This window comes from Acanthaster planci, linkage group LG07, assembly GCF_054643075.1.
Source record: "Acanthaster planci isolate LZ-2023a linkage group LG07, COTS_SCS, whole genome shotgun sequence".
NCBI lineage: Eukaryota > Metazoa > Echinodermata > Asteroidea > Valvatida > Acanthasteridae > Acanthaster > Acanthaster planci.
Window position 1 is genome coordinate 5,044,040 of NC_141783.1, and position 27,375 is coordinate 5,071,414.

General features: G+C 40.9%; 2 protein-coding genes across 4 annotated transcripts in view; both read left to right on the forward strand.

Annotated features, from left to right (window-relative positions):
• LOC110989477 (ras-related protein Rab-40C-like) overlaps positions 1-15,236 on the forward strand; it is an 87,972-nt gene extending 72,736 nt beyond the window's left edge. For 2 of the 3 annotated variants that reach the window (XM_087139435.1, XM_087139436.1), the window contains exon 6: positions 6,771-15,236. In XM_087139435.1, coding sequence (XP_086995561.1) covers positions 6,771-7,006 — 236 coding nt within the window. In that variant the 3' untranslated portion in view covers positions 7,007-15,236. The other variant, XM_087139437.1, reaches the window with a different exon arrangement.
• Positions 15,237-21,310: 6,074 nt separating this feature from the next.
• LOC147798573 (uncharacterized) overlaps positions 21,311-27,375 on the forward strand; it is a 143,997-nt gene continuing 137,932 nt past the window's right edge. Inside the window, exon 1 of the mRNA XM_087138939.1 lies at positions 21,311-21,535. Within this exon, the coding sequence (XP_086995065.1) occupies positions 21,454-21,535 (82 nt within the window). The 5' untranslated portion in view covers positions 21,311-21,453. The remainder of the gene's footprint in view (positions 21,536-27,375) is intronic.

Here is a 27,375-nt window from a genome sequence, read left to right on the forward strand (position 1 = left end):
CACTCTTTCTCATCGACCTTGTACACGTTTTTATTCCACCAGTCCTCTTTGATAATTTAAAAAATGTAATTGTTTTCGAACTTAGAAGGCCTCCAGACAATCATGCAAGGATGTTCCTATAAGAAATTTGTCAACATGATGTCATCACATGATTTACTATTGAATTTTGAATGTTTAATTTGTTATGTATGCAAAAACTATTATGTTTCAGTAAAGTTTCCATGTATGTTTTGTACACATTTTTTAACAGCCAGACTTCAGCAGTCATATCGATCTCACTGACTTCTTATTGGTGCACACTCTTGATGATCATTTTTTCCGTTTTCAAAATCCTTCAAAAATTCATGATTTCATTTAACGGTCATTTATAACCGCACCAAGTAATCTTTAGGCACTACTCTAAGTTGACAGGTGACCTTCATTGACGCCAGGCCAGCAGCCTTGTAAACAGAGCCCAGATTGTGCGGTGTTGGATAACTGTCTTTTGTTCACGAACCTGGCTTAGTGCACTGCTGACCTCTTTTCAATAGGGGCCAGATTAGCGTGCAGCGGTGCTGTGTGGCATTTGTCCCCAGTGGTAATCCACTCGCTCTCAATGCCCCAAACCCTGGTATACGGTTTCAAAACAAGGTTGGATTATCACCACTTTTGAGAGTGAAAATGTCAGTTATGCCCAGCAGCTCAGTCTTTTGTTCGGAGTACGGTCTTTTGTAACAGGGCCCTGTTTCCTTTGTGTGAGTTCGGAGACCCCAGCCACCCATATAAACCATATGTCTCTAATCCCAGAGTCCCCGGCAGAAAGTGGTTAAAGGCCATTGTACAGATTTTGGGCATCCCCCAAATCTTGCATACATGTACTGTACTTCTTGGAACACTACGGACTCAAAAGTAAATTACTTGGTCCGAATGGATTTCTTTGGGCACTCCATAATGGCATACGTGTTCGTTAATGAACTTAGTCGCAATGGTTTCAGCTTTAGCATCAGGGAAGTGCATACGCTTCCATCCATCTGGTGGCAAACTTGCTTACCACCAGAATCCACCAGTTTCCCTCATCTGTTTTGGGAAGTGAACCAATCAATTCCATGGCCTGACAATCCACAGTAACGCCCACGTTGTATTGTTGTAAGGGCACACGCCTTTTTTTGGTGGGAGGTTTGCTCTTAGTGCATTTGTTACAGCAGTGAATGCAAACTGTAACTTCAGCGGTCATTTCTACCCAGAAATACCACTGCTTAACGCTTACCAGCATTTTCTTTATACCAACTTGGCCACCCAATTTACCGCTACGTAGTTTGTCAGTACACTGACACCTCAGCTATTCAGGCACAACCAGTTGCCAGCAGACGGAACTCCCATCGTCCGTTGGTATAGTACACTGTCACGGATTACTAATTGGTCCCAGTCAGACCAGTATGTCTTGTTTGCTGGAGGCATTGCAGCTATCTCCCCCATGGAGGGCACTCTCTTCCTTCAGTCTTTGCCTCCACTACCCAGCGTATGGTGGCGTCTCCTAACTGAGCCTTGAGTAGCTCATTATTGCCTAGACCTGGTTGCGATACTGCAACCCTTACGTCCCCATTTCTGACTGGACTGGCATCATCAGAGTCAGCTCCATTACAGTTGCTACACTGTTTGCAGGGTCAATGGGATAACCTGTCGGCAATTGTATGCTTGGCACCAGGGCAGTGTTGTATGATGAGGTCAAGTTCTGATATTGTTTCCAACCAGCGTGCTAGCTGGCCTTCCGGGTCTTTTGTCATCATCAGCCTTCTCAAAGACAAATGATCTGTTCTCATGGTTACTTTCCGCCCATACAGATAATGCCGGAAGTATTTCAGGTATACCACTGCTATAAGTAATTCTCGCCCAGTCACACTGTAGTTTTTCTCAGCCTTGTTGAGCTTCCTACTGGTCAAAGTAGCTCCCTCAGAACTTGCATCGGTGTCCAGTATATACTTGCCCTCTGGTGACAGGTAAGCGAGAACTGGGGAAGTAACTAATTCCTCCTTTAACCAAATGAATGCATCCTGACAGGTATCAGTCCATATGAACTCTCTAGTTTTGACATCAGAGTGTTTAGCAGACTAGCAATGGTTAGAAAGTCCCGGATGAACCTCCGCTAATACGAGGCTAGGCCAAGGAAGCTTCTGAACTCCTTTACGCACTTAGGTACTAGCCAATCAGCTACTGTCCTGACTTCAGTAGGATCCTTGGCCAGTCCTTCCTCCAACACAATGTGGCCGAGGTAGGTCACAGATTTCTGTAAAAGGCTACATTTTCTTGGCTTGAGTTTTAGGCCAGCACCCCACAAACGTTTGAACACCTTGCATAAGCATTCTAAATCATCATTCACTGTCTTGCCGAATACGATGAAATCATATCTACATGTAAGTAAACCATGGAAAGTAAAGCTTCTAAGTTTCGGCTGTATCAATCCGACTGGTGGCGCCCTTGCACGGGCCTGGTAGCGGAGTAGATGCAACTTTCACTTTGATCGAAATTTGTAGACCATGTACCGTTCAGATTCATAACAATCCCTTGCCCTAAAGATTCTGTAGGATGTAGTCATCTCAGCGATGTAATCGTAACCTCAGTGGGGAAAGGGAAAAGTGGTGAGAATGTGGCTTTATATTTCAGAGTTATTCAAGGCGATTATTGGGGTTAAAGTTAGAGAATTTCTGCAGCAAGTTTGCACGTGTTATGCACAGGTTACGTTTGAATGCTGTGTGAATTTACATGGGTTCTCGCTATATACATGTAAAGAACATTGCTTTTCGGGATTTCTCATGGATTGGACTGCAGTCTGAGAGTCCTGCTTCTTTTCCACACATTCTTATTTAGTACTGTAGCCCTTTAGGCTGACTCTGATTATTATTTAGATAGCTGTGATAAATAAACTTGCATGAGAATTTGCATGTTTTTTCTTTTAATGGCGTTATTGCAGTTTAGTATGTCGCAACGTGGTTTATGTTTTTACTGGTCTAGTTGACCGCATGCATGTTCATGGATGGGAGTTACAAGGAATAAAGACCAAAAGTGACTAACCATAGACCTGTACGTGTCCAACTTGACCCAATTCCTGCCTGCAAATCCCACTGAGAACTTACAAAGCTCTGCTTACGTTTATAAGAGAATGTGTCACAATGCTAAACCAAAATTAATGTTATGCATGCAAGGATTGGAAAATATACTATTCATCTAAGGCAAATGTTACACCTTCACAGTGTCCAACTATCTTTCCAGCGAGAATTGCCTCCTGTCCTCAAGGTATCTCCCTAGTTTCACTTATCACAACTTGTCCAGTAAATGACACTCCATCAGATGACGTGCACTTAATTCTTTCACCACAACTAATCCATTCCCAGCATTGCAGGTATCAATAGGTCATCAAATATGGCTTTTACAGGTCGAACCCTCCTACCAACTTGCAAGTCTACCCAGGCTCTTCCATATACGTTCAACGGACTACCATCAACTTGCTAACTCCATCTCCACCATTTCCACAGCGTTTCAACACAGGCCATTCATTGTTAGTTGGGTAACTGATTGCAGACATTCATGCTGATCAGTGTAATCAGTTGCACCAGTATCGATAATTAATAGAAACCTTTTCAATCGTACTGACCCCTCCAAAAATAAGCCTTGTGCCGGTCCTCAAAAAGAGGGTGCACTAGTGAAGACTTCATCCTCGTCCAATCACATGACATGAATTTAAAGGTGCAGTTTTTCTCCATAGGTTTTGTGCACATTTTTCTAATGTCTACGATGGAGGCACTTATCCATCTGACTGACGTCGTATTGGGTGCATATTTAGTCTGTCGGACCAAGAGGGTGCCAGAAAAAAATTATTACTGTGACATCATCAAGGCTCACATGACATGATTTGCAGAAAAGTTGCAGTTTTCTCCATGTTAGAGGTTTTGCACACGTTTTTTTCACTACGCACTGTTATCGATGTTCATGACTCAGTGGAACTCATTTTTGGGTGAGGATTACTATGAGAACGAAAGAGAAAACATGGGCAAATTTTCCCTTTCGTTCGATTACAAATATACCCAAGAGACAGAATATCAAGTAATATTTGATAGAATTATTTGATTCAAATGCAAATCATGTGACATGAATTTAAAGGTGCAGTTTTTCTCTGAAAGTTCTGGGCATGTTTTTTTTAATATCCAGGGCTCACAAAATCGGTAGTCCGCTGTCCCGGGACAACTAAAAATTTTTGTCGGGCAACCAAATGTTCCAGGCTGCCAGCCCAATGAACAAGCACCTGTTTTGCTCGGTATTTTGGACATTTCAGCCATGCACCGAAAAAAGATCACAAAAAAAGATTGACATCCTAACCTTGATGTTGCATGACTGTACATGTTCGGGTAGGTGCACCATGGTACGTATGGTCAAATCGTTTGCATGAACAACGCAGCCGCGTCTGTTTTCAGTCGTTTTCCTTGTTCCTGAGTCATATTACAGCTCAATTATCATCAAATTCCATTAAAATGGAGTCAGAGGTCTACCTTGTACATATATTTTCAAATTTTGAGCTTTTAGTTTGTCTTTCAAGTTCAACAAAAGTGACAATGACACTTTTCCTAGTTCTGGATCGCTACACACAAAAAGTAGTCAAGCTTAAACCCTTTTCTCTGCCTCAAGCACTCATCCATCTGACTGACTTTGTATTAAGTGAACACTTAGACTGTCCTGGAAGGTGTCTGATAATGGTCGTCACTGTGACGTCATCAGGTGTCACGTAACATGACATTAAAGGTGCAAACTTAAGTTCTCCATATTTCTGAAGTACATGTCCAATTGATTTGAAACCTTTTAGATATATAAAAAGAGAATTGCTAAAGAAGACAATCAACACAATGTGATGATGACGTCATCATGTGAAAAGTCACTTGACATTAATTAAAGGTGCACTTTTATGCTATTATGTTGAAACTTTTCAGTTATCTGGAATGAGAAATGTTATAGATGAAACTGGACATCATATGATGATGTCATCAGCAGAATAGTCATGTGGCATTAAAGATACACTCCTCAAAGCACCACATATTTTTAAATACATGACTGATCGAGTTGAAACCTTGCATGTAGCTTGAAAGGAAAGTATTACAGACAAAAACGGACTCCAATTGGCAATAACATCATCACATGATGAATCACTTGACATTACATGTGCATCCTTGCATTGTAACTTCTAAAGTACATGTCCGATTGCCAACAAATCTTACAAATAGTTCGTCAAGGAAGTCCGTCACTGGTTGCAGATATGAAACCAGGGCCAAAGCAGCTGTGTTTGTCCACAGACACATTTCTAGTTTTGATTGCATTTCACCAAACAATGTTTTGTTAAAAAATCCATTTTGATTCCAGGGTTTTCTGGTCCTTACATTTTCACCCTTGGGACAAATTTATTGGTATAACTGAATATATGTACATGTATGTCTGGTACGGCAATAACTTTCCAAGAAATTTGTCTTCTTGGAATCATAATTATCTTATTTTTGGTTCTATACACATGGAAAGAGGTCAGTCATAAGAAAAATGAGTCAGTGACTTGCATGCTATCATTCACTGTTAAAGCTTAAAAATGCAAAACTGTTAATCAGTCACGAGACCTTGTGGCACAGTTACAAACTCGGCCTCAGACATGGCATAAAACAAACAGCCATTGAAGGTGTCATTATGCAAATCCGCAGGGTAGCCTTTGTTTAACATTAATGTTGTCATATGAAATTGGCCAAATTTGAAAAGTACAAAATAATATACATGTAGACACTGGCAATAAAGAAAGTTTGTACCTTGCAATTCATCTTGAAAAAGCTTAGTCCTTCATTGGCTATCTGTGCTATATGAAATACATGAAAACAGTTATTTTGTTTAGATGTTATCTTTGGAAGAATTCTTTGAATGTAGAAACACTTTAGTTTTAGAAAGTTTTAGTTATCAGCAAAGAAGGATGTGTTTTCTTCTTAGCTAAGTCAATTCAGAATTATCAAGGAAGGTTTTATGCAATGAAGCCGAAGAATTGAACCAACACCAGCCATTTCAGTCAGGTATCCAAGCACCAGTCTCAACTTAACACAGGGTTATGTGGTACACATATACTCACATTCTGAGTTTCAATATCTACTGTTTGTAATATTTGTATGATAGCATGTATACAACTATTAATGGCTTCAAGTGATGAAGTAGCCTTCCGAGATGATCCATGGAGCAGTCTGTTTTTCTGACACAAAGCTTAGGGAAAATAGAATGATTTGTGGATGACTGAGGAACCTTTTTACTACACTATGAAGATAAAATAGTATTCGTTTTGTAATACATGTACCTTTCCTTTCAGATTCTGCTTGATTTAAGCAATCACTGATTGATTTGAGTGAAGGCATATAAAAGGTGCATCTATTCAAATGAGAACTTTATTGACAGGCTTCTTTCACTTTTTCAGCCTGCTGTTTCACAAAATGTTTGACTCCAGCTCTGTATATAGTGCTGAAATTTTGGAATGCAGTAATTTTGGAATACACAGTCAAGTATATAGTTCTGTGGTTGCTCCAGGGATAATTTTCTGGTTACTATACATGTACATGTAGGTGTTGTACTTTTGGCAGTGAAAAGCAAGATAGCAAATGCAGTGAATGCCATGTGACCAGCTTTCAGCCAATCAAGACACAGAATCTGTTTGTAAGGTCTATAATGCAGAATAGAGTTTAAGTGAAACATTCAGACACTGATAGTTGCCATTTTCTCTTATCCTGCAGTTTTGAGCTTACAAGATTATTGTTGCCGTGTGATCGTCAACTGCACCTCCACCTACACAATTGACAAACTGCCTCTTCCGCCACAGATGAGGTCACGGCTCAAGTCATTTGCTGATGCCAACCACATGAACCGCTACCTGCTGCCCCCCTTAGACTTGCGCTCCAAGAAGCGTAGAACTATACTGAATGCCATGGACCCACCATATTCATCACGCAAAAGTTGTGTCATTTCATGATAAATTGATGAGCAGGAAACTTTAAGTGTGTTTATGTGTGTATACAAGCAACTCTTATCCACTGTGAGGGGCTGCTGAGCCATGTCCTGATCGCATCATGAGCTTCATGCTATACAAGATTTTTACTAAGTGCATGTAGTGCACACAAAGGTGCCAGGTCAGAACCATACTTCGTTGGTAGCTTATTGGCCAATTAGCATTACCCATAATCATCTCAGATCATCCAGTGGTCATTATTATGATAGAAATACAGCTGAGCTAAGGAGCTTGGTGGACACTAACTTTCTACACCAATAATTGATCCACTGTCTCCAAAGTAGATCGAAGCATGAGCACTCACTGGAGTTGCTCTGTGTGTAGTTCAGTAGGTTAAATTTATCAAGGAAGCACTGGGACGGCATTACCTTTATTTCTGCTTGAGAATTCTACATGTACATGTCTTCAACTGCACAGTGGTTATTAGTTTACTTATTGAGTCCTTGTCAATGCTTGGGACTTTTTAGCTATTGCCAAAAGAAGGCAACAAATTTGGTTTTGGGGTCTAGATAGTTTCCTCTGGGTCCAGTGTTACAGAACTCCGAAAAAAAATTTTTCTTTCGGCTAATACTTCAACATTTTCATTTTACCTTTGTGTTAATCTTCTCAGCTTCCTACCTACAATTAAAATCCTACTTGTACTGTACACATATTCATAATGCTCTGTCTAGTTCCCCAGGCTTCATTTCTACTGTACCTAGTCAGACTTACAGCTCAGAACTATGTCTAGTTCCTCATTTGCTGGACCCAGTCAAACGTCTGGACCAGGACTTGACAACACTAAGTTTTAGCCGTTATGCAGGACACTTTTGGTAGCTTGAGGTCTAGTTGGTCATGCAGGTCAGTAGAACTGGACCAGTTTTGCCATTAGGACTTCATCATCACCATTCCTGAAAGAAAGTAAACAAGATACAGAAGAATGAGTATCCGGCAGCAGGTGTGTTAAGGGGCTATTGGTTTGTTCCTGACAAACTTCATCAATCTTCAGTTTTGAAACTCCATCTCTAAAGTCGGAATACTAGGGTACTCTTTTAGGGAAATTCAGTCTTCCCTGTATTTACCTAGCATATTCCTGATGGGACTGGGCTGTTTCGGAACAAGTTGTCATATTCATAAACCACTTCCCCATTCTGCATCCTACATCACTATCAACCTATTCCAGGTAAGAACAACAGGCAGTCCTGGTTGGAACTCGTTATGTTTTTGCAAGAAAGATCTGTACCTTTCTTACTTCTGACATGCTCCCATAGTCAAATTGTAATGACCATAATCAATCCTTGTTCAAACTTTAGGCTTTACACCTACCTAGACAGCCAGACCGTAAATTTACGCTGCTGATACAACACTACTGAAAATACTTCCTAGTTAGAGGTGGCCAAATTCAATCATCAACCACTGTATCAGACAACCACCAGTCAACTTTGTCTGATACCCAGGATTTTTCTTAATAACTTAGGTTACAGGGCAAAATTGATCAGTGATAAATAGTACCTTATTAAACTTCGCTGATTATGTACAAAGTTGAGTGTAAGTCCTCAGTCCTTTGGATAGCAAATGGGATGGAGTCACCAAACAAGGCCTGCATGAAGATAATGCCTTGGCGATTTCAGCTGGACATCAGGAAACAATATCTTATGCCAACAGAGCAAGAAAAGTTTGTCATCTGTTGGTCAACAGACTTGAAAGCTTTGAATTTGTTGCCTTCTGTGACAGGAAGCACCATACACCAGAAACAGATTCCAGACTAGATACTTTGCTCCAAATTCAGCTCAATATCTAATTTTTTTGATTGTTTTTGCAAACTCTTGTAGAAGGGTTCAGTGCCTAGAAGAGCCTGTGCAAGGCAGTTTCTTATCTCAGAAATGTAATTATAATTGTGAGTACTTACAAAGCATACTTGCCAACCTGTCATACTCCTTCCTGAGGTCTGGCATCACCACATAATAGATTAGAATTTTTAAATGAACTGAGGGCTTATTTAAATACCTTTCAATTTATTGTGTGGTATTGCCTGACCCCAGAAAGGTTGGCAGGTCTGACAAAGCATACTCTTTGTTAAATTGCTCAAGGTGCTGCATCATTATGATCCCTAGTTGCTGAGTCCATGAACATTCCTAAAACCCTTTTGGCTCCTAGGGGACAATGCATGTACATCTTATTGCTGCTATTTCAGGTGCAAATGTCTCAACAGTGATAATGTCTTACCTCTCAGGTACCCATTTATATACTCCTGGGTTGAGAGAAATAAATGGGAATAAAAAAAGACTCAATCCAAAGTTACAAGATGTAACTAGCTGCTAACTTCGAATCCCGAACCTGTGTTCAGGAAATGTAAACTGTAAGCACTAGACCACATGCCTCCATTTGGAATGTCACTCTATTCTCCATGGGAAATGTATGAGTTGCCACTTGGGACAGCCTGGAAAAGTAAAGTATGAGTTTATTTCAAGGTACCCGTATGAGCACAGAAATGTACTAGGAAAAAATTGCTTACCAGCCAAATGGGATCACAGTATACATTGGTTGTAATTCTCCGCTTTTCATGGAAATTTGCTGAGCAGCTCCATGGAAAGGGTTCTGGTGTTTTCATGGAAATGTTACCGAGACACATGACACCTTTATCACAACTGTTTGATAACTTTTAGGTCTTTGATTTGAAATGCTGCCTTCAGGGCAGTTGATAAGTTACGCAAATGTAAAGCCATTTGACCTCACTAAACAATTAGTGTAGTTAAATGTGTTTCATTTCAGCAAATTGCAGTAGTAATAATTTGCTGTGATGTTGCAAATTTGTATATTTGTTTGGTTTTGTGAAGAAAATTATGAGGTTTCTGAACAGCTGTCATCTAAGACACAAAAACTAGGAGTTGAAGTATCTCTGATGGGACATTTGAAATGAATTGTTTCATGTCTCTTTGACGATTAGAAATGCAACATTATGCAAAATATTTTTTACTGTTATTTCAGGGTTTGAGTTTGCCTGGTGCACATCCGTGAAGGCAGTGTGTGCTACAAGTATCATATGTTGATTTTATTTGATTACACACACAAATGAGGAAGATGACAATTTGAGTTTTTCTGACAAAGTAATTTTATGGTGGCCCTGAAGGGGTATAACATGTTTTATTTTATAATACTGTAATGTTAATTACACTGTTAACAGTGGAAGAAAAATGACATAAGTGTATTGAAAAGAATTACAGTGTCTGGAGAAAAGTTGCAATGTGATTGAAATAAGATAAAGATCTGCTATAGTACGACGTATCTCTGTTATGAGCGAGAGGTGTTCTGAAAGCCTAAAAAAAATAAACAAATGGTGGACTCGGCATTTCAGACAGTACTCACCATCCATCTTCAGGAGAGTGCAGGATGCCAACTTGGAAAAGGCACATGTTGAATATCTGGGAGCAGTGAAGTGTGGGGAGCATGCATCTGTACATGTCCTGATGTAGATCAGTGAAGCGTTAGAGCTACTGGGGATGCTTGAGGGCAGTAAACCATGCCAGTGTTGAGGTTGGTGAAGGAAAGCTGCAAAGGGGTAAGGAGACCCTAAAGGGGGGCTGGATACATGCATGTCTGAGAGTAAGAGACCCATAGGACTGGAAATTAAGGATTGGACAGCAAATGTCACTGATATTGTAGCCTATTTCTAAAGTGATTTATGGTTGAATAATTTCTGTGATGCAGTAGGGAACTAGTACTCTATGCTGGTGATGAGTTCCAGCTGGTGTTAGTTGATGCAGTAGTATGCGATCCTGTCTCCTACCATGAGCTTTGTGTTTGTTGAGTCCGGTGAAGAGGTTCTTGCCAGTCTCCCCAGTGTGTACACTTTCACGTTTGCAGGAGATCTTTTACACTCGGGGTCCGCTCCTAGGATCTTGTCAGTCCTTGTGATTTTGTAATACCTTTGTTGATCTTCAGGGTTGCTGTGCGGAGAACTTAGATGCCATGCTGGCTGAGAGCACAGGATGTGAATGGAAGTACTGTCTGCATTAGGTAGGGGAGGGTTACAAACCTAGGGGCCTGTGCTAGTTAGCTTTGGGTATAGGAAACACGTTGGCTGAAAGTGGGTCTGTGATCCTGAGTCTTGACCATAGAGCTACATGTGTATTGAATTACCAGAGCAATAACATGTCATTCTCCATGTATTGAAGCTTTGACGCCCCCTGGACACAGACATTTTGAATTCATGTGGATACATGGCTGTGCAAAAGCTGTACAAAATTCCAAATTTTCCATAGGTTTGTGCATAAACATGGATGCACCCAGCAAGCTTAACTTTTCCACAGAGTTAGCACTCTAGTAATTATGTGTAGCTCTTTGGTCTTTACTTCTCTTTATATCCAGTTGGATACAAAGAGATGCTGCCATCTCTTTCTTGTTCAGTTGTGAATTGGATGCTGTTGTGTGGCGAGTAACAGTAATATCTAGTAATATCTTCTTTGAATGATAAAGTTGTCAATGAATGGGGGCCAAGCCAGTGTTAAAAGCAGAACCCAGGAGGTTCTGGAAACTGCATGAATTGACACAGGTGTGTAAGAGGTCATTAAGTTGCTCTAGTGTTAGGTCAGTGTGCTTGCTGGTGGAATCTAGCCTAAGACTGTCTTTGGCAAAGGGCAGGCAGCTGATGTTTGAACATTGATGAAGAGTGAGATGACGTTGAAGCTAACCATGATGTTTCCTGGCTGGAGGATGAAGCCTTAGATGAAGGAAGCATCCAAGTCGGTGTTCAGTGCTGCCTATTAGAGGTGAAGGATCTTGATGAGGTGTTTTGCAGTGTTATATTTGGGCTGCCTTGGGATAGCACAGTGGGGCATAGATGACTGAAAAACATTTAATGCAGTGTATGGTTGGTCAAGTTTGTAATGATGTGTAGCATAAATGGTGTGATAACATTTGTGCAACCTCGCAATCTCATGTCAAGGAAAGCTCACTGTGATTGTTACAGTGACAGATATATTTCAATGTGCCACAATTTGTTACAGTGATGGAACATTTATAAAAGTCCATTAGCACTCGCAATGGATCATTAGGTGAAGGTGTACAGGTGGCAAGAATAATTACAACATTCTTGAGCACAGTTTGAAAGATAAATACTCTGTACATGTACATTAAAGGGGGTATAACTGTGATAAAAAACTTGTAATTCATTTCTCTCATTCATTACTAAGTAAGATGCTACTTCTTAACATACGAGCATGATGCACACTGGTTCATGTAGCAAAGCATCTGTTGACTGCCCTGATTTGGGACTTGATTATTGATTGTTACAAAGGCTACAAGTCCAAACAATCATCCTCCAGGGAATTGGGACATCTGTTTATATTACATCTTTAAAAACATGCCTTACCAAGAAAGTACCTTTGGGGTCACCATATAAAGCAGTTGTGAGAACCATGTTTATAGAGTTACACCATTTATGGTAATTTTGTAGCATTGTAAATATAATTGTACATTCTCCCATCATTCACAAATGGTGCATTTATAAAAGATTTCTGTATATTGATGAAAATGTGAATGAAACATTTTAAAAAGTATTCATCATGGATAAGACAAATTACAAATGCAGCAATAGATTCAATATGTACGCAAAATAAGTTATGCAAAAGTTTCAGGTTAAGGAGATGAAGATGCATGTATTATACATGAGCCGTATATATTTTGATGCATTTTTCTTGATATGAATCACATTGTAACATGCATAAAGGGTTGGCAAACTGAAATTATGTTATGAATTTTATATTTGCCACATGGATAAAAGTTGAACACAAGCTTAACTATCCAAAACTTTATTAGATATACACATTTTCATTGTGAAAAGATTAAACAAATAAATGCGCAGTGTTACTGCTCCAAATCCTTTTAATACCCTCTTACATCTTTTGTTAAAAGTCCACCCGGATTTTGTAAAGGAATTTTGATAAATGCAAAAGTAAAGCCCAGTTACCACAACTTTGCATTGGGCTTGAATGTGCCCTTGGTTCTCCAAAGAGTTGGATGGTTTGGGAGGTTTTTGAAGGTTCCTAGCAGAAACTTGGTTCATTTGGACTTCTTGAGAATGAATACATATGACTTTCTTAGAGTTTTCGTGAATACTTTTTACCTTCTGTCAGGAGGAGATTGTATACATATTTTTCAGGAAACTCTGTTTTGCTTGCTATTTCCTAAACAATTAAGTGATTTTTAGCATTCAGCCATGCTGCTGCAGTGATCTTATTGCATGTATACTGGATGTATTTATTTAAAATGAGTAATCATTTCATTCGCACACTTAGAGTTGATGCCACCTGGATTCTGTGTGAAGGTTCAACAGCTTCTTTTGTCTCAACACTGCATGTTTATTGTATGTGGTAAGCTCATCATTTTACAACTCCAAATGCAGATTTCTTTCCAGGTTTTAACCACTTGCTGCCGGAGAACCCCGTTTCAAGCACCAAAGGTTTATATGCAGAGCCGGAGTGCCCGAAACGGGACAAAAGAGCTGGTCCGTGTAACAAAAGACCGTACTCGGAACAAAAGACCTGCTGCTGGGAATTGCCATCATTTTTCGGCTTGTATTTTTCAAAGGTAATCCGTCACTTTTTTTAACAGTATACCACTGTTTTGGGCATAGCACACCTGTGAATTAGCCCTGTTGACAAGAGTGCTCCAGGGCCCCATTGATGAGCAACACAGCACTACTGCACACTAATCCAGCCGCGTTTGAAAAAACGCTTCCTGCATTCCCTTGGGACAATGGAAATTACGCAACACCTCACATTTCTGGGCTCTCTTGACAGGGCAGCAGGCCTGGCTGAAATATCCAGAAGTCAATGAAGGTGACCTGTCAGCTTAGAGTAGCCACCAAAGAGTCATTTGTGTGGGTGTAAACGTCCATTAAATGAAATAATGAATTTGTGAAGAATTTGAAAACTGAAATCTTGAAAATTGCCCATATGTGTGCACTGCATTTTAAAAGCACCCGACAGCAAGTGGTTAAGGTACATATACTTGTTGGGCAACCCATACATACGTGTACTCAGCAAGTCTCTAGTTAATAAATGCCAGTTGAAGTTCTTTATCAGTTTTCCATTTAAGAATGCAGAACAATTTTGATGTTAACTTGTTGCAACCTTGCAACAGTAGAATTCCCTAAAAGTCTTTTTTTTTATAAAGTTAAGTGAAAATGATCCACTTCATTTTTCCTTCGTTGTTTCTGTGTATGATTTGTTATGTAAATACTTACAGTTTGGATAGGTGATATTTGAAATAGATATGTGTATGTGGTTGGTCTACCAAGCATGGTGTATTAATTGACAGAACATGAAGTGACAGGTTTATTATTTGCAGTGGGTTTTGATAAGTTATTTAAAATCAAAACATTTAAAACTAGAGAGAGATCTCGGGAGAGCAGTTTGGTAAAAAATAAAGTCAAAATCAAATTTTTTTTTTCACTGTTTTAATTCATGGATTTCCTTGTTTGTTGTGAAACAGCCCTCTAGCCATATTTATAGAATATGCCTCTCAGGCACAATGCTTAAATCTCATATAAAAATTGGCATACCTGGCATCTATATTGTGATGGAATGCAGACTCTTTTGTATTGCACATGCCTTTGGATATGTTGTAATTACATCCTTGATCATAACTCTGCAAAACAGGAGTTAAAGTTTCATACGAAACCAGAAAAGAGTTTTAACCAATAGGTAGTTTTTCATGTATTGGACTCTCAACCAAGAAGAGTTGTCTGTCTGCAGTATTTATGAATACTTCTTTTTTTTTTATTTATATATGTCCCAGTGTCCTTGTCTTTGGAAGGTAAAATGACATACATGTACCTCAGTATCCAGTCACAAGGATACATGCAGATATCTAAGGAAAAACAGACGTTCAAGAGGTGCTGTCATTTTGCTGTACATGCAGCCCTTTTTATTACTTGGTTCTGTTACTGTAACGTTGTTGAATGTAGATTTCTGTAATATAATAATTGTGTTATACTGGCATCATCAAATGCTGAGGCCAATATGGGGTTTAATACTATTTTCTTTATAGATTGTTTGTTGAGTCACAAAAAGTTGTTTACAAGGCTCTATGTGTTGCTCTTATTTGGTGCTTGTGTTAAAATTAAATTAGAGAGTACATGTACATGTATTTGTAAATGATAAATGAGTTGTGAATACAGCAACTTGAATAAAAGATGACATAAAGACAGAAAGCTCATTTTTTAAGATTTTGTCATTAATTTTGTCATGCTTTTCTGAGGAGTGATGTTAAATTTTGGGGCTTTATAAATGCTTTAAGGAGGACCAGGGATAAGTTCCAAAATAAATCTCATGCCAAAGCCCTGTAGTGCCATTTAAGTATATATTTTCAAAAAAGGAAATATATTTATTCAAAGTACATTTTTAGGAAATATATTTTTTCCAAATTTGTTTGTACGAGATATATTTTTTTCCAAAGTGTGTTTGTTCGAGACGTATATTCTCCAGTTTGTTCGAGACATATATTCTCCAGTTTGTTCTGAGATCTATATTTAGAAAAACTTCCAGTAACGCTTTGCTAACAGGAAGTGATAACCTCGCGGTCTCAGGTCGTGCACAATGTAGTAAATGTTAGTGCAAATCCATCAGCCTTTCCCTGCACCCTGTTTGGGCCCTGGGTAACGATCGAAAATTTGAATATCGCACAAGGCATGGTTGAAACCAATTTGGTGCGGCATGGGAATGAGGTCGAAGATCAGTGGTCTCTCCCAAATGACATCACTTCCTTCAGATTAAACTTACATGCAGATGCATATTCATACATGTAACAGCCGTTGATCAGTAGGCTTAGGAAAAATTGACTGGGTCGAGCCCGGGTAATAATTCTGTAGTATCATGGAGGAAGGAACCTCATAGTAGTATGACGTCTGGGCACCAGAAAACTTCAACACACACTGTCTAACTTGTATCGTCGTGCATAAACTCGACAAAATTGATGATTTCAAAAAAAAATTTCTGCAAAATGTTTCTCTTAGAATCAGAGATTTTTCAGAATTCTGCTAATAAAACTGCTAAAAATAGGCCTACTCATTCTGCTAAACTTTCTGTCAAATGCTTTTTCCCGAAAATCTGTCAAATTTAGCCGAAAAACTGCGGAAATGGTCACCTTACTTGCTCTCAATATACGTGCATAAATTGAATCCTCTGTCCCCCCCCCGAGTGGGCGACTAGAGAAGCCGACTTCTCGCAAGCGCATGTGGGTCCAGTCCACTAATTCAAGTCCAACTGAAAACGGTGTAAAATCAGCACCGTTCAGGGCCCAATAGCATGCACGCCAACATCCCTGAGATTTCTGAAACACAAATGAAATTCTTGTCTGGTCACTTATCTTTCAATTTCTTTCCAATTTTTTGTAGGTTAAGCAATTACATTTTTAGTTATTCCCACAAAACAAAATCCCCCCCCAAAAGAGTGATTTTTCCGAAGTCAGATTGCAACCATTTTTCAAGTGGCAACCCTCAACTTTGTTGGGCACTCAACCGTAGTTTTTAGCCCTTCTGCCCTCATATGAAAGCTCAAAGACCCAGGGAGTTGATCCTGGCAACGATTTACACAATCTCACCATTTCGGGGGCCAAACAATCTCTTATTTCAAAAGATACTGCACTTTTAATGCTAATGAGCTGATCAAAAATTCCCACTTGAATTAGTGGTCTGCACCCATATGCCAGGGATCGCGAACGTATGGTGTACTCTTTACGACAAACATTTCTCTCTCTCTTTAGCCTCCATCTTTAGTCGTCCTACACGACGCGACGGCACGACGGTTTCCTTGCGTCGTGCCGTCGGGTCGCACCGTCGCCTTCTTGCCATTACGTTTGTGCACACACGACGCGTCGCGTCGTGCCGTCGCCCCTCGCATCGTGCTGCCTTAGGTCCTTTCTATGGTGTTCTATATGGTGTTCTATTCCCGCCATTTTGGCGTCGCGTCGCGTCGTACCGTTGCTCCGACGCCACGACGCGACGGCACGACGTCTTGCCGTCGCGTCGTGCCGTCGCCTCCTTTCTTATTGAGTTCATGCTAAGCTAATTTCGTCGCGTCTTGCCGTCGCGTCGTGCCGTCGCGTCGTGCTATTTCTTGTTAATGTCGCATCGTGCCGGCGCGTCGTGCCGTTGTATCGTGCCCTCGTGGCGTCGCGTCTTGCCGTCGTGCCATCGTGTCTTGCCATCTCATTTGTGCTGCTAGCAGCTTTGCATTCTGGGATGGTCAATAAAGGGCGGATGTCGATAGTGAGCTTGTTAATTGAACGATGCAAGATGTCGGGGATTTACACATTGCTCGATTCTCAATTGCCTCTTCTCGTCAATAATATCCTTTTCACAATGTTTAGCTTTTTAAATGCATGTTTACAAAATAATTACCGTAATGACACAACTAGCTTCCATTATGTTTATCCGGGGCTTTTTCATGGGCATTAGGATTAACATTACTAGGCTTGGCCTCTACTGTAGCGAAGATCACATAATGCAAAGCTAAACGCTAAAGCCCGACATTAGTGAATTAGGCCTATTTTACTTACCTACGTGAAACTATTCAGGCAACACTCTTTCAGAGATGTTCTATATTAATTTCTTTGAAATAAATAAAGAGTGTAGACCCATATTTATTTCAAATTAACTACTGTGATCACCTTTCAGTGCGTACTTGTGACCATTTCTGACTTAACATTATTGACTATGAGATGAACTGGTTTCCCATTATTTTGACGCGGGCTGCAGACAAGATGAGATACAGTATATTCTCTCTGTCTGCCATGGCATCATTTGCAGGTAGGTAAATGGAATCTGTAACATTGAGGTCAAAGTGTCAGTTTCATGTTGAAGCCTCAATTACATTTCATTTCAATTCACTGTGGAAGGATGAACACATGGCCTTGTGTAAATGGTACTTGTGCAGGGGGTGGGGAAAAATAGATCAGTATAGAGTAACAGATCCTATGAAATTTATTTAAACCACAAAACTGTGGTTATTATATACATCAATAAAAACACAACCCAAAAAATAAGAAAAAAACAAATAACAATTACTTCTTTCAATTTGTAACTCAAGAACAGTGCAGAGAATGTTACACAGGTGTAATCGCCGTCGTAACAATCCAACAGATGAGGTCTGTGACCTGTTTTTGACATGTTTAGAGGTAAACTTACAATTCTTTGTTCTACCAGACATATGAACTTTGTTTTTTACGTCATCAGTATGGCGGCGAGGGCACGACACGACAGTGAAAAAGACACGACGCGACGGTGAAAAGACGCGACGCGACGGGCCGACGGCACGATGCGACAGATCGACGGCACGACGCGACGGCAAGACGCGACAGCACGACGCAACGGCACGATGCGACGCCACGACGCCGCGACGGCACGGCACGACGCCACGACGCGACGGTAACATACAAAAAGGGAAATGCATTAAACGCAGTGTAAAATTTATTGAGCAGTGAGCGACGGCACGACGCAACGGCACGACGCGACGGAGCCGTCGTAGCGTCGCGTCGTGCCGTCTCCTGAAGCACGACGCGACGCACGACGCGATTTTTTACTGCAAGCGTTTCCACTGCAAACTCTACAGCTACTTGCCAAGTCAAGACAAGCCAAGTCGTCCCCAACTTCAGCAATAGACCGTCTTCGAGCTGGGCCCTCTATTCATTTTCATTGCTAATTCATATTGTTTTCTGTAACATAGAATCCCTGTTGTTGTTTTTTCTCATTATTAAAAAGATGCTTTCTCTAACGTGAGGGTATTTGTATTTTCGTAAACCGTGCGAAAACTTTTCATTACATTAGCCGGAAACGAATTAATTCTCACTGGTTAGCTGATAGTAAAAGGCGTAAACTAGTAAACAAATAAATAATTTAAGCAGGTGTCTTGATTCTCATATTATGTCCGCTACAAGATTTCTAAATCTATTCTAAGATACAATACATCAATCATTATAACGTGCTTCCTAATGTAAGATGCGGATCAGATGAGAAATTACACATGTGTGTGGCCAAACAGAGTTAAAAAAAAAAAGACACGGCCACAATGATAATAGCGTCTGTATAATGTTTTATTCAGAAACATGGACTAATATCATTGGAAGTGTGGTGCTGATGAAGGTAACGAGGAAGACTGACCTGAAGGAAGACTAAGACGGAATATTCCGAGGGTTTTATAGAGCAGGCTCGGTTGTAACTTCCTAAACCCGTGGTCAAACTTGCGGTCATACAATTGTAGACAAATTGTCTGGGGATTTGGGAGTACTACTTAGAAATTACTGGGATGGACCACGGGGAAATACCGGTATCTATAAGATTTAAAATCTACCACAAATGGGAAGTGCATCGACGGTATTAAAAAGAAATCATTGGCTGGGTTTAAAGAGTGACGAATTCTGGGCTTCCACTTATTATGAGAGAGCAGTTCCTACATATGCCGATTCCCGTTTTGCTCTTTTTTTTCTTTTTCTTAATAAAACATGACAGAAATTAATCCTAATCGAAGAATGGATGAGATAAAAACAAGAACAAATCAACACTAAAGAGTAAATTGCATGTACTTTGCAAGCACGGGGTCTGTTCCCGTTCTTGCAAAGTGAAAGAAAATGAAAGAAAACAGTAGAAGCGCCCTCAATAAACACCATGAAGCAAAGGGCGACAGCACACGACGCGTCGCGTCGTGCTTCAAGCGACGTAAAAGGCGACGTGATGCACGACACGACGTACGACGCAACGCACGGTACGACGCGACGGACGACGAAAGGGGCGACGTTTAGGCGGGAAAAAATGAAACATGGAAAATACCTGAGACAGCACGACGCGACGGGCGACGACAAACCGCGCGACGCGTCGTGTGTGTACAAACGTAATGGCAAGAAGGCGACGGTTCAACCCGACGGCACGACGCAAGGGAGCCGTCGTGCCGTCGCGTCGTCTGGTTGCGTCGCCTGGAGGAGGCAAGAGAGAGAGAGAAAAATGTTTGTAGTAAATAGTTCACCGTACGAACGTGTTTGGTCAGATAAAAAAAGAGGGCGCTCGTCTTTTAGAATTGGGAGTTCAGTGTGGAATTCCATATCTGCCATCGTGCATCGCCCGCCGTGCGTCGCCCGTGGGTTTTTTTTTTTTTTGGTCAAGATTGCGCAGTGGTGTTTTTAACTTTGACCCTTGATCGTTTCACATGTACATGTCCTTGTTCGATTGATCCACCATGCCTGACTCTCATTTGAGCAATAGAACTAAAAGATATGTACATGTATTCGTTTTTGCAGTTGCGCCAAACTCCAATTGAAAGAAGAAATAATATCCTGATGTCGGTTAAGTAAAGTTTATATGAAATAATACCATTTTGGTTACATAAATAAATTAACAAAATAGACTTTAGTCAGGGTAGATTGTTTTTCTCGATAACTTAGTTACTCTAGACATAACTTTACTCGTTAACAGCCTAACTTTAGGTCTATAGCCTATGTAATATTTCTGTCTGTCCCTGCACGATATCCCACAGAACGGAATGTAAATAATAGAGTATTTACAATGTTTGATTCCTTACTAGTTTTCATAAGAGACGAACTGATTCAACATTATTTTGAGGGCGGGTATACCTATGATGAAATCTGCTGTATACACCAAATTAGACATGACTTTATAGTTGCAGGTTGGCTCACAGAAGTCTTTTAAACAGTAACGTTACTTGTTAGCTCCATAAATAATGCTGATGTGCTGCATGGGCGACGCACGGCGGGCGACGCACGGCGGGCGACGCACGGCGGGCGACGCACGGCGGGCGACGCACGGCGGGCGACGCACGGCGGGCGACGCACGGCGGGCGACGCACGGCGGGCGACGCACGGCGGGCGACGCACGGCGGGCGACGCACGGCGGGCGACGCACGGCGGGCGACGCACGGCGGGCGACGCACGGCGGAAAATGGCATGTGTGGGACTGGTAAATGGCACAACTGGGACACAACAAAAAGCAAAATGCGACGGACGACGGGCGACGGCAGATATGGAATTCCATATTTCAGTCTGGTATTCTTACTCATGATGTGGGCAAGGTAATTAAAAGATTCACCACGTTACTGCAGTATTGTACTGAGCTGGACGACTTTGCATGCGGATGCGTTTTCATCGGACCTCGTAGCATCCCAGAAAATGTGTCGGCGAGAAATGATAACTTGCTATAATGACCGGTGTTAGGGTCTGATCGTCGACGCGTCTTGCACAAAAATTGAAAAGCCTAGAGAGTATATGATGCATCAGAATTTGTGTGCGTGCATATGTGGGTGTGTGTTTGGCATGTGTAGAATGTGCAGAATGCGTGCGTACCTAACTACTCCGCATCTGGAGTAGGCTAACTTAGATTTGAGAGAGGAGTATTATTGGAGATATAGCGCATACAAGGCAAGAAGATGGAGGACAGCCTTGTTGTAAAATTGTACGTGTACGACCTGACGAAAGGCCTTGCTGCTCAAATGTCCATGCCTCTTCTTGGTGAGTTTTATCACAGTTGAAAATTCTTGGTCATTTACACGGCTAGGCTGCATCATGTAACGAGTTACACGTGGGCTTATTGTAAAGTCTTCATGGCTCATGCCTAGTTTAAATTCTTTTCCCTCATTTGGGCATTGGAAAAAGGCTTAGGCCTAGGCCCACTAAATTTAGTATTTCATTTGGTATTGGGATTGATAGACCTAGCCCTAGGCATACTTCTGAAGTTTGTGCATAAGAGGAGAACTTGAACAAGATGCTGCTGTTGGCCTACTTTCTAGCCCAGGTTGGACGTTGTCTTCATTTTATTACGACTGATGCCAGGGTATAAAACTCGTGTACAAAACGACCACAGATTTGGTTCTAATTTGTTCTTGGTTTACTTTGGTGAAGAAACTAATTTTTCATATTTACAAGTTCTTCATGGCCTTATTTGTCTGTCTGGTGGGTTTAGGAATTTCAGAACGAACCATGGACTGCAAAAAATCAAAAATATGTGAGAGACAATGTTACTTTTGTAGACGTACATGTAATTCATCCATATCTATCTGTCTGGTGGGTTTAGGAATTTCAAAATGAACCATGGACTTGAAAAATCGAATGATATATGTGAGAGACAACGTTACTTTTGTAGGCGTAATTCATCCGTTCTCCAGCTGTAAAGTGTTCGAGCTGCGTGCACGCACCATGCGTGCGCATTTCCAGTGAAGGTCTGTTGCATGCCTGCTAAAGGGAGCCCTCGACTGGTACTCAGCTTTCACCCACATGCTGTCGAGAAAAAATTGCAGTTTCGTTTTTGTCAGATCAGGGGCTTCAAACTGACTAATAACCCCCATTGGTTACCCCTAAAATGTTCATATTTTGTTCTGCTTTATATTTCGTTTTATAAACATAAATTTGGGACACAACCTGCTATTTTATAAGAATAACCTTGGTTAGCATAGAAGGCTGTGTACATGTATATGCGGGGTTCTTGTATGGGAATAAGTTCATCAACGATCTCTCTTTGAAGTGATGTTTAATTTGTTCGTGTAGATTTATTGGTTAAAGATGTATAAATACACAATTTTGTAGAGATCTGATTTTTATTAAAATGAAACAGCAACTTATCTTGAAAATTTAGGAATAAAAAAAGAGGATTACATTGTGGGCATGATGAACAGGTGAGAGTGATGCTATGATCGGGAACACAGTATGCAGAGGTAGTATGGTGTGTGCACATGCGGTATTAAAGTAGCGATCACGCACAAATCGTGCTGTTGATCAGCCTTTCCTTTTTTATTCGTAAACTAAACACACAAGCAGACTGAATTGGTAATTGGAAGTGGCGAGTTGGATTTTACGGCAATGGACAGAAAGCTAGACTTTATTGAAGTTTTAAAAAATCTCCAAATTTATTATCATACGGTTTGGGGGATGCTCTCTTGAAACCCTAAGCCTCACGTAGGCCTACAATGTACATCAAACAGCTGGAAACTCTAATTTATGTGTGCTATGTAGTTGTTTGGAGTCCTCTGTATTCATAAGTGCCTGCTGATACTCTTGTCAATGTTTTTCACCATTGAAGAAATCATGTCACCGAACAGTTTTGTCAGTGGGCTTAAAATTCATTCGCTTGACGTTTGTGGTCATGCTACAGCTCTGTCTGGTTATTGGACAATGGATCCCCAACAATGTGCAATATCAAAATGCTCAATCTCAAATTCCGTCAAAATAGGTGATTTTCGTTTTTAAATTCAGTCCCAAGAGATCATAATTGTTAATCACCGTTTTTGACTCTCATATCAGTCTAGTTTATTAAAATAATTACCTGTGCCAGCGTGTTTTGGAAAAGTTCTCCATCTCTAAAAAGAAATATTCGGTATAACTTTTAAAATGGGACAAATCAACAGCTACATGTACATGTATGAGTAAACTGCCAGCAACAGAAATATGCCAAAGCTTTGCTGGATTTAATACCCTCTCCCCTGGACATGGAACTGCCCCTACCCCCTGGCCTTTTTACTAGGAACCACTCTGAATCCTCTGAATTCCTCCAATTTTCATCATGAAAAAATTGCATTCAGCCCAAATCTTCCAAAATCCTCCAAAATTTCTTGAAAATGTCATTTGGAAGTGTGGCTAACTGCCCAAATCCTTCAAAATCCTCTGGCAATTCCTGTCATTATGTTGAGGCAGTGTAAACATGGTAAATGGCACTCTTGAGCTGTGCAGCTGAATCAAAAGAAATATGAGGCTGAATTTGTGCTTGACTAAGCACAAACAACATAACATCTAATCCAGAACCATCACGTATGGCATCCTTCGAAATCAGCCATGTACTTTTGCCATACACCCTGAATCCTCCAAATTCTTCCACATTGCAAATAAGGGTTTTGGAGGATGTGGGAGGGTTAGGGTTACACCTTTTGTCGCCTATTTAAGTCCACCTGTTAACACAAAATACAATGTACATGCTAAAAAGTGGCCAGGATTTATACAAATCATGTTTTAGCTTTCCCATACTAGCTGTAGTAGACTCAGCTTGCGTGCAGGTAACTAGGCCAACTATCACCAACGCAGGCCACGGCCTCACCCGGCCCCTAGCCCGATGTTGTGTGTACTTGGCAGGGAGATCAGGGGTACTTGTGACTGAGAACCACATTGTTACGTGCTTTATGTGAGCTTTTACGAAATGAGTGGATTTGGTTAGACTGTTGTTAGTTTTGTTGGTTATGGTCAGAACAGGAAGTTTCAGTGTGCGTGTACACAGCTCGGAATCTCGTGCGCCTGGTAGTGGCGAGTGCACATCGTACGAACTGTTCTGGAGAACGGCTGAAAACAGTCCACAACAGTGGCCAGAATTAATATTAAGTCCGACTTTATTTTCTTGTTCTTGTCTTTGGCGGCGATGTGTCGAATTTCTTATCCCACCAGATGGGGAGATAATGACGCATAGGAGTTACAGGTGTGAAATTGGCTTCTTTGAAAAGGTAGAAATGTTGCAAATTTTAGTTACAAAATTTTTTGCCCGATTGTATACCCTGTACTCCCTCCGTAACGTAGTGTGGTCAGTAATATCTGTAGTAAAGCTGCAGTAATATCCTTGCGATATTTGTGGAGTTTTCTTTGCAATTAACTGCAACTTGTCCCAGTGACAAGGAAATAGAAACAAAAATATCTAGTATTAGATTTACTTTGGCCGTCCTTAATATTTTTTTTTAAGATTTCGATTAACTTTTTCATTATCCATGCAATGTTTGTATTTTCATTTTGCCAATCCAAAACACCAGTTTTTAAAGTCTTCCAACGAATTTGGTTAACCACTACCTGCTGGGGACTCCGAAATCAGAGCTGTATGGTGTATATGCGTGGCCAGGGTCTCCGAACTCGGACAAAGGAAACAGGGCTCTGTAACAAAAGACTATACTCCGAACAAAAGACCAGGCTGCTGGGCATTACCGGCATTTTTCACTCTCACAAGTGGTGATAATCCAGTGTTGTTTTGAAACCGTATACCAGGGTTTAGGGCATTGAGAGCAAGCGGATTACCACCGGGGACAAAAGCGCTCCACCACCGCAGCGATGAGCCACACAGCACCGCTGCATGCTAATCTGGCCCCTATTGAAAAGAGGTCAGCAGTGCACTGAGCCAGGTTCGTGAACAAAAGACAATTGTTTAACACCGCACAAACCGTTAAATGGAATGATGAATTTTTGAAGGATTTTGAAAACACAAAAAATGATAGTCATGCCGGCCCAGCATCATCAACGTTGAAAAATGCCACGACACGAAGTGGTTAAGACTGGCCAACATGTTGACCAACACAGGACAATTCACGAAAAACAAATGCCCTGTTTCATCACAAGGAGTGATCATGAAATCTCTTTAAATTTTTGTGTAAATCCAGTGATAAAAATGATTCAAATAAAACACAATATCTCATACACAACTTGGGTATTTATTCCCAAAACAACTCCAAAAGAAAGCATAAATAAGGACATTAACTGCACATGAACATTTATGTCACGTGGCCTAATAGAGGGATTTCACATTAGCGCCGTCTGCGCATATCTGCATCAAAATTGAGACTCCCTGTTTTGAACTTCGTCGCACGCGCCAGCGTAGTCCACACAGTACATGTACATGGAGTATCCGGTTCGTAAGTGTGACACCACTTCAGTTTAAACACAACCACTGCACAAGATACACGACCATTGCAGGTGCGCTAGTTCGTGTCAATTGTCATTATTTTTTTCTTTTGATTTTATATGTTGAGTCATGCTGAAAGACTCTTCCACAAAAATTTGCAGCCTGAAAAGTCTGAATTTAACATACCTTTATGTATTTTGTGTCTTGACTCCTTACTTTCAATCGTCTGATCGTATCAAGAATTGCAGCTGACACATACGGCCTCGTTTTCAACCATGGAAGTAGGCAGATCGAAGCTAAAAGCGTTTTATAGGGATCCCTCTATACAAGCAACTGCGCAAGCCCTAAATTTGATGTCAGATCATACCAAACACCAACGATGGCATAAACATTCAACTTCCAATACTGCAGTACCGGTACACAACGTATTAAGGATGCAGATTACCTGTAAAAAATTGCGGGGATGATCATGGGGTACAAAGGGGACTATGGTTGTGAAACAGGTGGTGCGTGGCAATCATTCGCTGCACTCTGGCTATGGACATACCAGGCATGCCAGAAAGCGGTAATTGGCCAGATGTTGTAGCCCAGGCAGTTCAAACTCCTTTTGTGTCCTTCCTCCATGCTCTGAGTAATTGTAGAGTACCCTGCCACACAACAATACCCCCATGGCCCTAAAAATCCATGGCTACATGTACGTAGGTTGTTCAACTTCTGGGTTATCCTTGCTGCATCAAGGTACCGGTACGTGTTGTGTACAGTATTGAAGTCATTTTTGAGAAAAAAGCACTTACATGTACTTGAATTACATAAACCACTAGGGAAAGGCAGAAGTCCAATGTGGGTCGCCGCTCGCGAGGAGTGGCTATGCGGATACAGGGATACGAGGTAGGCCTTGTGGATGGAAGTGTGACGTATCAGCAGCTACGAGGTGGGCAGGGTGAGTGGCGGGGTATTGTGCAATCGTGCCGACGACTCTGGTCATAGCACTGTTATGAAACTTATTTCAGAAAAAATATATTTCACTTACTGAACATTGTTACAAAGTTGGAACCCCAATAACAGATAAAAAATGGGAAAGGAACGCTGATATGACATGAGGATCAGAATCAAGGAATTTGTTCAAAATCAGATTGGAATTAATTTAATTATTTAACATTACGATTTAACACACAAACGAAATGAAATGACATGGTTTCGCTAAGAATTATACAATTTTAATTTATACAAATCATAAGTTGGCCATTGCGAGGGGAGGTACCTCCATGAATGGAATCCTGAGCTGCCAGCCTGCTGAGAGTTCGTATCCGTTATCGGCGACTTACGACGATAACATGAGCTGGACGATGATGACCCGTGGGCGAGGTCTTGCACTCAACAGGTTACTCGTAATGGAAGGGTGTGGTGCCGGCGAGAAGAACGTAGCAAGACGGCAGACCACAGTTAGCGGTGTTGGAACCTAGCTGGTCTTGCTCTGGCAGCATGTCAACAAAAAGACATTCTAACGGACAATACATGTAGGAAGGCATGATGATGTTGAGTGCCCACGCAAGGAGAGAATATCCCTGCTTGTCCACCCCCAACAAGCTGAAAGCTCGGAATCTGCTAAGGGACGAAATTCCAACACTTTTAAGTCCGGTGGGAAATTCCAAAGTCCATTCCACTGGTCCACAATGTGTCGGACCACCGCAAAGGAGCAAATAACAGATCA